Source organism: Triplophysa dalaica, chromosome 4 (assembly GCF_015846415.1).
Source record: "Triplophysa dalaica isolate WHDGS20190420 chromosome 4, ASM1584641v1, whole genome shotgun sequence".
NCBI classification, from domain to species: domain Eukaryota; kingdom Metazoa; phylum Chordata; class Actinopteri; order Cypriniformes; family Nemacheilidae; genus Triplophysa; species Triplophysa dalaica.
Window position 1 is genome coordinate 3,897,711 of NC_079545.1, and position 12,623 is coordinate 3,910,333.

Below are 12,623 nucleotides of genomic sequence, written 5' to 3' on the forward strand. Positions count from 1 at the left end.
TCCGGTTAATAGGAGATTGTGATGCACTGGGAAAAAAACTGTTCCTGAATCAATATGTGATGCAACTTGTCTCGTAGTTTTTATCAATAAACTGTTGGTAAGAATGTTTTCATTCCAGTAGCCTAGATAATCATGCTCATCGCGTCTTGTTGACACAGACACAGGGCATTTTCCAAACGGACGTGAGCATCCCTATGCCCTGCTCTCTTAGAAGGGAGGACCCCTTGAAGTGAACTCTTTGAAGGGTAGTTTTTACCATTTTCATTGTTACAAAGCAGCTGTACATGAAAACATGTTAACTATAATCAATACATTAAAGATCATACACATACTGACACACACACACACACACATAAAGAGAGATAGATAAATAGATAAAGACAGAAGATAACAGAAGAAAAACACAGATCGTCTGCATATATTATGCAGACGATCATTTCCTATATGGGTTAACAAGTCACGCAAAATGTTACATTCAAGAATAATATTAACAGAAGAATTCTAAAGTGATGTCAGAACCCCCTGCGAGCAAAACGTGTGCAGCCAGAATCCAAACAGTGGCGAGGAATCCAAAACTCCATCGGAGAAAAAAACCTTGGGAGAACCTAGGCCCAGCCAAGAGAACCAGTTCTCCTCTGTCGCTACTGCTGCATCTCTACAAGCTCGACAGTGCTTGCACAACTAAACTAAACATACAAACAAAAAAAAGAAATAAAAGAGGTAGATGTTATCTTATTTAATCTAGATTTAAACTGACAGTGTGTCTGCCTCCCACACACTATTTGGAAGACTGTTCCAGAGTTTGGGTACTGGGTAGGAAAAGGGTCTACCATCTGCACTTGATTTTGAAACTCAAGGTATTACCAACTGTCCAGAGCCCAAAGAGCGTAGTGAACGCAAGGGACTGTATAGTAGTAGAAGCTCACTCAGGTACTGTGGAGCTAAACTGTGTAGGGCCTTATAAGTCAGTAAGATTTAAAAGTTACGTTTTACGTTTAAAAATACGTTGCTTAATAGGTAATTAATTGCAATGCAATCTTTGTTCGTGTAAGAAATCTAGCTGCCACGTAATCTAGTACGTCAGTAATCTTGACGTCATGAATGTGTGAATTAACTTTTCTGCATTTGATGGTGTAACAAATTACGTTATATAAATATATTTTTAAATTGAAAAAACTTGGTTTTGCAGGTGTTGGCAACATGGTTTTCAAATGACAGATTAATATCGAATAAAATGCCCAGATTTAACTGATGCAAAAGGGAACAACTGGCCAGAGCTGTTGAAATACAGAGTTACAACACTCGATCTTGCCGCCGTGTGGTCATGTGGTTCATGGAGCGCTCAATAGATCCAAACAAATCTGTGCTGTCAACCTATTTGAATGGATTTAAGTGGAGAAAGCAAAAGCGTTTGGAAGAAATCAGAATGTATGGGCTTCAGTGCTGCTCCATGACCAGGCTACTTCCACTTTCCAGTAACCCTGGGTTTTTTCCAAAAGGAAGTGAGCAACCCTATGCCCTACTCCCTTCGAAGAGCTGAGCCCTTGAAGTCAACTCTTTCAAGGTTGTATGACATTACTATCTCTCATGCATGCGTTTGGAACTCCCTTCAGAAAGGGAATGACTGGCCAAATGTTACCTAGACAACGCCGCAATAAAATAATAAAAACATGAAATATTGTGTATTTATGAACTATTTCACCTTGTATTTTATTATTTATAAAGGGAATTTGTTGGAGCCATCAAATATTGTTGCCCTTGAGGGCAAAAGGGTCGAGATCCACTGCAGTAGAGAGAGAATGAGATAAGTTATCCTTCAACTCCATCAGCGCTGGATGAATAGGGGAGGAGCAGTGCTGTACAGTACTATAAAAACTTCAGAGATGTGCTTTGTGTTGCTTCAGGGTTGCTGGTTTATACAGTAGAAGATATTGCTCCTAATATTCCTTTGATTTATGCCTGGAACACAGCTCGCCAAGGTAGATATTTTTCACTTTTATTCACTTCAGCAACTGAGCAAAATTCCTGTATAATTAAATTAACATCAATGCACTTTTTATTGCATTCAATAACCAAATATGACAATTTTAGAAAATTTGAAAATTGTGGCCCATTTGCCTTAATCATATTTAAGTTTAAAAACAATTTAAGCCAAAAATTTTGGTAAAATTTACAGGAGCAACAACCACTCATGGCAGATCCAGTCCCTGAAAGCACGGAGCAGATGGAGCGAGAGAAACAACCATCTTCACAACAGAAGATAAAAGCAAAGCTCATCCATTGGATTTCTTACATTGCCGGTGACATGACAGCGTTTGGTGAATGGATGAAAGGTACACGGTCTAGAATAGTCCATAATGAGAACGAGGCATGTCCGTTGATCATTTTGTCCACTTCCTGACACTTCCTTATAAAAACATTATGAAGAGTGCGCACCCAGCTGAAAAAACAAAACATGCTTGGAAAGAAGCACGTGTATTCATTCTTCAGTGTCTTTGATGTTTGTACTAAGTGCTAAATTTGCATTTAATGAGAAATGTTTCAGTTCATAATAGATTCTTCAGTAATGTTGAATTCAGACTTTGGAATCCGAGCTTAGTTTGTGACGTTGTTGTGATCTCTACTGAAACTCTAATAGAGACATTTGTGAGATTTCTGGGTCTGTTCCCTTTAAAGAAATGCCTAAGATTAAAGCAAAGTTTCTGTGTGCTCTACTTTTAATCTAATTTCTGTCTAGAAGATATAATAAAGAGATAAAAGATATTATTTTTATGGGAAAGTTTCATATTTAAAAAATAGAAAAAGTTTTTTATTTGTTTTTGTATGTTACTACTGAAAGCATTCCTTTGTTATTTAAATACAGTTTCCATGTAGATTTTCCGGTTTTAGACACTGTAAATGGAATTGGAATGTAAATGGTATTTTTCTGGAAGCTGTTATTACATAAGACATAAAATTATGTGTGTTCACCTGTTTTTCTTGTAAATGTGTGGTCGTAATTTAACGTTTTTACCGTGTTTCAAACATACGTGAAAAATCTGTAAAAAACAAATATGTTGTCCAAACTTTTTTTGCATTCTAGATCATGACATTTTTGCTCCATGCAGGTCAGTTTATCGTGCTGCAGATTATGGACTGGGTTTTGCGTGGGGCCGCTCAGGTGATGTTTGTGAATAACCCTCTCAGTGGACTTATCATCTTTGGTGGACTCATTCTTCAGAACAGATGGTGGGCACTGAACGGTTTTGTCGGCACATTGTTTGCAACAATCTCTGCTCTTATCCTCTGTCAGAACAGGTATTTTTATTTGACATGTTTAATGGTGCATTCTGGTGTTCTGAACGACTGATTTCGGTTTATTATATTGTCCTCAGAGGTGCTATCGCAGCGGGTCTTTATGGCTATAATGGAATCTTGGTTGGCCTTCTGATGGCAGTTTTCTCGAATGCAGAAGACTGGTACTGGTGGCTTCTTCTTCCAAACATCTTCATGTCAATGGCATGGTGAGTCTAAATAGCTTGTTTTGGTTCTTCGATTCGTTTTGTAGAAAATATATAAGGCTCCAACCTTTAAGGAATTCAGATTCTTCTGAGATAGATCAGATATCAATGTACTAGTAAATGTTGTAAAATGTCTTCCTCAAGATAATGTCATCTGATTTAAGTGAGTGTTCTTATCAATGGAAGTGGATGGAAAACTACCGGTAAAAAATGTAGATCATGTGTTTTTTTATGTGATATAAGCACAAATGGCTTATTAAGATTTTTTAACAATATATAATATATTTAAGGCATTTTTATTTATTTATACACATTTCACAATGATATTTTATTAAAAAAATCGTATAAAGTATAAGCAGAATTTAATTTGTATTTTTATTTTCTGTAGGTTGGTGTTTTACAGTTATATTTTATAACAATGTGTATTATATAGGGCAGTAAAACGTATCCAGAATATAAGATTGTGTTTATCTAATATGTATGTGTACTGCGCAGATTTATAAACACATACATGTATACATATTTAAGAAATATTTACATGTTTTTATTAATACTTACTATAAATGTTTATTCATTTTTATATTTTTCTTAAACATATGCATGTAAGTGTAAGTTTTTATAAATACAAAAGGAATATGCACAGTGCACAGACATATATTATGTAAAAGATAAATTGGTTGACAGCCCTAATATAATTAATCATAAATATTACTTTTTTATTTGATGCTGCTATGTAGACCAGTGACATTCAGGTGGTTTTACGTCATGCCCCCGATTTGAACCCAGGCAATTCTTTTCATTGTTCCTTTCGCATAGTTTTGTTCAGTGTTGAGATTGATCATATATCATTTGTCTAATAATATCTATTTTCTTCTCTGCCTCATTCTTTAAAAAGTAAACGCCTTTTCAGTTTTGCAATAAGTGCACTATAATTATCTGCTGTCCAGGACACGTGCTGCCTGTTATTTTGAAGAAGAACTACTGGACTTCCCAAGTACAGTGTATTGAAGTACACATTATGAGCAATTATTCATGTCATTCATATTCATTTCTGTAGCCCCATCGTGTCAAGTGCCTTGGCCTCCATTAACAGTCGGTGGGACCTCCCTGTTTTCACCCTCCCCTTTAACATCCTTGTGTGTCTACACATGGTGGCCACAGGACACTACAACCAGCACTTCCCACAGGTGCTCATCCAGCCACTCACGTCCATGCCCAATATCACCTGGTCCGAGATGGATCATGCGAAGGTAAGAACACAGAGCGAGCGATTATGCAACAGGTTCTAAATCTTGATGGCAGAAGAGGTCACATGGCATTGAACAGAGCAGATCATGCCGAGAAGATGCAACTGTCACTGTGGAATTCAATCTAGCAAGAAATGTCACATTTTCCTGCATCACATTCCGTGCCACATAGTTTAAAGACCCACATAAAACTCACGCACATAAAAAAACATTTACAGAAGTTTGTGTTTTTGCACGCAGCTTTTCCGCTCGATCCCCGTGGGAATCGGACAGGTGTACGGATGTGACAATCCCTGGACGGGGGGGATATTCATGATCGCCTTGTTTATCTCCTCACCCATAACATGTGCGCACGCCACCATCGGATCAGCCGTTGGTATGGTGTCTGGTAAGACATCTGAAGTCTATTTAAAAATGGTCTATTTGAAATAAAAGCACATTTTGAAGCTGATTCATGTTCCACGAACGTCAGGTCTTGCTCTGGCCGCACCTTTTGAGGACATCTACTTTGGTTTATGGGGTTACAACTGTGTTTTGGCATGCATCGCGATCGGAGGGATGTTTTACGCACTTACGTGGCAGACACATCTTCTGGCCGTGGCATGCGGTATGTTACATGAGCTATTTCCTGTGCTTCCTGATTATGTAACAGCAATATCCTCAATCATGGAAAAAGCACAATAATTACACTCTCATTCTGTTTTTAGCATTCTTCTGTGCATACCTGGGCTCGGCGATAGCAAATCTCATGTCTGCTGTACGTATCATACACCAAATTCTTTTTTTAGAAGTAAATGCTGTTTGTATACTCTTTTTAAACAAAAAATAAGTATACTTTCTCCCTTCTAATACTTTTATCCACATGCTTTGTACTTAAAGTAAGCTAAAGTTGAAGGTATTTCTCAAATATATATAAAATAGCAACATAGTTGAATACATAAACTTCTTGGTACTTAAAGGTAATTAATAGCACTGTCAACTTAAAAACCTTTAAAAGTATACTTGTAGAATAAAAAGTACTCATCGTTGTTAACTGAGAGTATGCTGTACTTCAAAGTACAAAAGTTTGAAAAAAAAACTAAACTAGTAGACTATTAGTAAACAGTACATAACTTCACTTGTAGAGTGTAGTTGTGTCCTCAAAGCTAAATATTATTACACTTAAAGTACACTTCAATTTCATCAACACTACTAGTACATTAATATCAGTATAGGCGACTAGAATACTAGACTACTATTTCTAAAAATGTATTTGAACTTTACTTGATAAAGTATACTTATTAGGGAAAACAATGTACATGAATGCACGAAAAAACAATTCAAGTATATCTATTTAAACAGTTTGGACTCCCAGCATGCACCTGGCCCTTCTGCCTGTCTGCCCTCACATTCCTCTTGATCACTACGGAGACCAGCGCCATTTATAAATTGCCTCTTGCTAAGGTCACCTACCCTGAGAAAAACCTGATATATTTCTGGAAGATGAAGAAAGAGGAGAGGGCCGGCGAGGAGAAGAAAACACAAGAGATGCAACTGAGAGACACTGAAGAAACACAGCCAAAGAAAGATGATGAAATATCTGTCACGGTGGAAAAGTGTGAAGAGGAGCATTAAGAAGATCTGCCCTGTGGCCCGACAGGAAGAGGACGACACTAACAGAGAGAATATAACACTGAGTACAAACCTGGACCAGACTGAAGTATACATTTCATTACTGTGTTAGTTTTATGCATTTATAACTTGAACGGTTGACGAAAGCAGCATTAAAATATCCAAACAAAAAGAGTGCATGTTAGCTGGGCATTAAAATATATTTTTAATGAGATCTGGTTGTCGTCCAACATTCCTATGATTGATAGCTGTTTTTGAATTTGGAAGCTTCAGGGGCTTCAGGTGTGTCACCGGATTGGATTAAGAAAGGATTTTTTGTTTTATAATGTATGCGGCAAAGCTTGTGGTAGCCGTAACCTGTACTTTACAGACGTGAATAGAAATGTTTGTCTGTAAGTTGGACGACTGGTCAGTGTTTTAATTACCTGTAATGATGGTTTTGTACTTTTGGAAAATTACTTTTATAAACTCCCATAAATATCTATTTTTTCAATAAAGACAAATTGTAAATTTTACATTTTTTCATATGCATACACTTTTAAAGTATTTCTAATAGCTAGCTAATAAACATACAGTATTATTATATAATGTGTCATTTGAATTAAAACTTCAACAAATAAAAGGTTAATAACAGTTTTTTAGAAATACTTTAACTCACAGAATCCACAATGGACCACATTGTGTTCTAAAGATGAATTATGTAAAATTTCCTTTGCACACCTTTCGTGTAGAGCCCACAGTTCTCAAGATTGAACATCAATGCAGGCATTTAAAATATCAGTGCCTTTATCAGCTCTAAATTCCATCTGAATTAATCCAAAATTCATAGATTGCACCATTCTCGTACTAATCTACATTCTGAATATACCTCTGTGTCCCCTATGTGAATCAAATGCAAGTCTTATGAGGGTACACTGGCACATTAATTCTGGTTTTGCCCCAAAACATGTCAATTCTAGTCTGAAGTGTTTTTATTCTTAGGTACTTAAGACCTCCATGATCCTCTTGTTGCAATATTTGGTTTGGCCCCTTCGCTGGAGCCCTAGTTTTGATCAAAGTCAGATGATTCGGTATGGTTAGGTATAGCTGGTAAAGCTAAAAAACTCCTGGAGATTTGAGAGCCTTTTTTGAACATCTAAATAGTGATCACTGATTGCTGAATGTAATTTCTTCACATAAGGAGTGTTTTTGTATAATGGAGCAACAGTTTATTTTTTCATAATAGGGTAAGTATGGGTATTTACTGTTTTACTGTATTGTTTGCTGGCGTGGGTGCATTCGTTCTTTAAAATGTGAAAACTTTAAAACATGTACTTAAAAACACATCAGTGCCTTTAGGTCTGTCCTGAAGGGGAACTTCTAGTGTACCAAATCAAAATATTTTCACAGATTCTTGACAGTTGGGTGGCAAAGATTGAAATCTGGATGACGTTCCTAAAGGGCCACATAAGGTCAAATCTAAAACAATAGTAGCAAAATCACGCCTTTAAGAAAATAAATCATGGCAATGTATTTGATTGTCTTATGATTCTTTTTGCATGTATTAAATATTTGCTAGCGGCTTTTCTTTGATCATGTTCTTTAACATTTGATTGACAGCTTTTAATGTGCATTATCATGTGATCATTAAAACATTCTCACCATTCCATCAGATTATTCGAGAACAACCTACAAATTTGAGCTGACACACAGTTTCCCTTTCATAAATGGAGAACATAAACTTACAAGTTTGTCATTCTATTTTTAGAGGTATATGAAAATACAGTGTGGATTAGGAGGTATTAAATAAAACAAATTAGTGAGAAACACACAACATTATAGATGCAAATCATTACATCTGCTGATGCACTACAAATTTTATTCATTTATGCACTTGACAGACTTTTATGTATACACCTTAATAATTGCACAGATAACCAAATTCAGTCGTTTAAATATGAACATGAAGTCTCTCTTAAAGTTTTTAAAGAACTATATTTATGTTTAAAGTATGATTTTTCATTTCAGGTAAGTGCGGCTTTGTCACATCCATGACGGTCCACAATGGTCATAAATGAGCAAGTGAAAATGAAAAACAAGAACTGAATTGTGTGGTCTATAAAGAGCCATCTCGTCTCCATTTGTTGGGTATTATTGCCTCTGGTTTTAATTCACAGAAATCACCTTTTCACACCCATAACATGTTTGTTTCCCCTTTTTTTTTACAGTTTTTTCCAACTGCTTACACACGTTTTCAAAACTATGTCACCTTTTCTCAAAACTCTACACACAATTCCCAAAACTGCACACACAAAATGCAAAATGCCTCATATCTCCTTCAAAATTTAACACTGCATTCAAAATACCATAAACACATGTCAGGATGAAGCATTTGCATCAAATGGCAAAAACTTCTTTCATAAAAGTGAATGTTCGATATACCAAGTAAACACTGTTGTTCTAAATTTAAAGCTCTTCGGTCTTTCATGTGCTTATATCTACACTTCGATACAATGTTCTACAGTGTCTGCTGAGGGGAAACAAGTACACTGTAAACACAAATGCAATGTAGATACAGAAAATATATATTAGTCCAAACATTACTGTTTTATACAGTAGCATTCAACAAAATCAAAGACATATATAAACCAAAAGTATATTCTTCAGAATTGTGTATGTGGGGTCCCGGGGGGGCAGTCCAGAAATTGGTGGAGGAGCAGCCATCATTGCTGAGCTACGCTTCATCGCTTCTTCGGGCTGGGGCTGGCCACAATACTTCGTCCACATCACCAGAAACATTTTCTCTTGCCAAACATCGAGGGAAGTATCTCCTAGCATGGCGTATTCAACCTTGGACAGAGGCAAACTCTATGTCCCCACATGCGTCCTCCATTGCCTGGAGAAGCGCCATGCAGGCATAGGGTTGGCGATCATAGACTTTCCAGCGCCTGGCTGAGAAGAATTCCTCTATGGGATTTAGAAAAGGTGAATATGGGGGTACGTACAAAACTACAAATTGCTGATGGGTGGTAAACCAGTTTTGGACCAGAACAGCACGGTGAAAACTAACATTGTCCCATGTAACCACAAATCTAGCATGCTCTTGATCTGGATCAGGGACAAGCATTGTGTACAAACTGTAGTACAGCATGATAACCAACCTCATTCATTCAAGGCAGTGCAATAAATGGATGGTTTAGAGTTACAAATGTTTTTGCAATACTATGTAGTCATAGGTATTTACTGTACATTACTGTATGGCTAAAATAGTCATTAGATAGTTTCATACCTGTTCTCATTTCTGAAGGTTTGAATTATTGATGCCACTGTAAATCGACACAAATTGGGCTGGACTCTCATTCCAGCCTATCTCATGCTCAAACCGTGGTTGATCACAAGATCAACAAGTGTTGCCCTAATCTTATCAAAGATGGCTCTCCTTCCTTCTCTTGTTTGCCCTCGTCCTCTTCTTCCTCTTCCTCCTCTTCTTCCTCTTCCTCCTACTCCTCTTGCTCTCTGTCCATTGTTGGCAAGCATTGTTCAAAACAGGTGATCTGACCTTTGATCTATTTATAGGCCATTACTACAGTAAAGCAGTGATTGGATAAGCAATTAGTGTTTCCACATGTGAGGAGTGTGTGTGTGACCTGGTGAAGAAGTGTAGCATTTTGACTGGTTGTGTTTGGAAAAGGAAAGCAAGTCACTTCCTGTTAGATTTTTGTGTTTTAGGTATATAATTGTGTGTAATGTTTTGAAAAAAGTGTTTTATGCAATGAACGCTGAGTCAAAGGCTGAGAAATAGCTTGTGGTTTTGGAGATTTTGTGTGTAGTTTTGCACTTTGGGTGAGAGGTTTCAAAAATCATGTGACATGAAAAGATTTTGTGTGTAAGCAGTTGGAAAAAACTGTAAATATAAGTCTCTGGAAATATAGGACTGGTATTTTTCTGATGTCATTTCTGATGAAATGGGATTTAGTAAAATATTAACAGATGATGCAAAATATTGGGAACAAATACTTTCTATGAGAGTTTATATGTAACGTTGGAATTGTCCTATAGAAAGAAATCAAAACAGTACAGGTTCTTTTTCTGTGCTGGAGACAAAGAACAGCGATCGTGGCAAAAGTTCAGATGAAGGTACCCAGAGCGAACTAAAAACTTTATTACAGATGTGTGTGAGAGTTAAGACTGAGGATGATAATGAGTTTATGTTGGTTGCCTTTTTTGTGTGCTGTAGCCTATTATCTTCACAAGTAGACAATGGTCCACGGTTATCATCTCAAGGTTTTAAATAACGCCACAAGAGAATGTGTGGAGCTTATTTTATCAATGCTGTACATACAGTGGCAACATGTGAAGTTCTGGTGAACTACATGCCCAAGAGGGTTAAGGCAGTGTAAAATAATGGTGGCCACACAAAATATTGACACTTTGGGCCCAATTTGGACATTTTCACTTAGGGGTCGACTCACTGTTGTTGCCAGCGGCTTAGACATTTAATGGCTGTGTGTTGAGTTATTTTGAGGGGAAAGCATATGTCATTCAAGCTATACACTCACTACTTTACATTGTAGCAAAAGTGTCATTTCTTCAGTGTTTTCACATGAAAAGATATAGGCCTGGTTTCACAGACAAGACTTAAGGCTAGTCCCAGACTAAAATAAATGTTTGACCTGTCTTTACTGAATATAACTAGCCCAGAAATATCTTAAAATATATCACTGCTATTGTTTTGTCTCACGAAAGCATACCACAAATGTATACTGTATACGATCGGAGGGATGTTTTACACTCTTACGTGGCAGACACATCTTCTGGCCGTGGCATGCGGTATGTTACACATGAGCTATTTCCTGTGCTTCCTGATTATGTAACAGCAATTTCCTCAATCATGGAAAAAGCACATTAATTACACTCTCATTCTGTTTTTAGCATTCTTCTGTGCATACCTGGGCTCGGCGATAGCAAATCTCATGTCTGCTGTACGTATTATACACCCAATTCTTTTTTTAGAAGTAAATGCTGTTTGTATACTCTTTTTAAACAAAAAATAAGTATACTTTCTCCCTTCTAATACTTTTATCCACATGCTTTGTACTTAAAGTAAGCTAAAGTTGAAGGTATTTCTCAAATATATATAAAATAGGAACATAGTTGAATACATAAAGTGCATAAAGAACTCCTGGAGATTTGAGAGCCTTTTTTGAACATCTAAATAGTGATCACTGATTGCTGAATGTAATTTCTTCACATAAGGAGTGTTTTTGTATAATGGAGCAAGTTTATTTTTTCATAATAGGGTAAGTATGGGTATTTACTGTTTTACTGTATTGTTTGCTGGCGTGGGTGCATTCGTTCTTTAAAATGTGAAAACTTTAAAACATGTACTTAAAAACACATCAGTGCCTTTAGGTCTGTCCTGAAGGGGAACTTCTAGTGTACCAAATCAAAATATTTTCACAGATTCTTGACAGTTGGGTGGCACAGATTGAAATCTGGATGACGTTCCTAAAGGGCCACATAAGGTCAAATCTAAAACAATAGTAGCAAAATCACGCCTTTAAGAAAATAAATCATGGCAATGTATTTGATTGTCTTATGATTCTTTTTGCATGTATTAAATATTTGCTAGCGGCTTTTCTTTGATCATGTTCTTTAACATTTGATTGACAGCTTTTAATGTGCATTATCATGTGATCATTAAAACATTCTCACCATTCCATCAGATTATTCGAGAACAACCTACAAATTTGGGCTGACACACAGTTTCCCTTTCATAAATGGAGAACATAAACTTACAAGTTTGTCATTCTATTTTTAGAGGTATATGAAAATACAGTGTGGATTAGGAGGTATTAAATAAAACAAATTAGTGAGAAACTCACAACATTATAGATGCAAATCATTGCATCTGCTGATGCACTACAAATTTTATTCATTTATGCACTTGACAGACTTTTATGTATACACCTTAATAATTGCACAGATAACCAACTTCAGTCGTTTAAATATGAACATGAAGTCTCTCTTAAAGTTTTTAAAGAACTATATTTATGTTTAAAGTATGATTTTTCATTTCAGGTAAGTGCGGCTTTGTCACATCCATGACGGTCCACAATGGTCATAAATGAGCATGTGAAAATGAAAAACAAGAACTGAATTGTGTGGTCTATAAAGAGCCATCTCGTCTCCATTTGTTGGGTATTATTGCCTCTAGTTTTAATTCACAGAAATCACCTTTTCACACCCATAACATGTTTGTTTCCCGTTTTTTTTTAAATATAAG

At 36.4% G+C, this 12,623-nt stretch overlaps 1 protein-coding gene across 1 annotated transcript; it reads left to right on the plus strand.

Moving 5' to 3' along the window:
- The first annotated feature begins 1,828 nt into the window (after positions 1 to 1,828).
- slc14a2 (solute carrier family 14 member 2) lies at positions 1,829 to 6,873 on the plus strand. The gene is made up of 9 exons (XM_056746471.1): positions 1,829 to 1,979; positions 2,177 to 2,333; positions 3,108 to 3,297; positions 3,375 to 3,503; positions 4,558 to 4,750; positions 4,988 to 5,135; positions 5,220 to 5,354; positions 5,455 to 5,504; positions 6,089 to 6,873. Exons 1-9 carry the CDS (start codon positions 1,956 to 1,958, stop codon positions 6,359 to 6,361), a joined length of 1,299 nt encoding a protein of 432 aa, XP_056602449.1. The 5' UTR covers positions 1,829 to 1,955; the 3' UTR covers positions 6,362 to 6,873.
- Positions 6,874 to 12,623: the final 5,750 nt, after the last annotated feature.

Bases quoted from the DNA above. Each gene is read 5' to 3' on its own strand.
- slc14a2 (XM_056746471.1), top strand. From the start codon at position 1,956: ATGCCTGGAACACAGCTCGCCAAG. The intron at 3,504-4,557 runs GTGAGTCTAAAT...TCATTTCTGTAG, and splicing joins ATCTTCATGTCAATGGCATG to CCCCATCGTGTCAAGTGCCT. The intron at 5,136-5,219 runs GTAAGACATCTG...CACGAACGTCAG, and splicing joins AGCCGTTGGTATGGTGTCTG to GTCTTGCTCTGGCCGCACCT.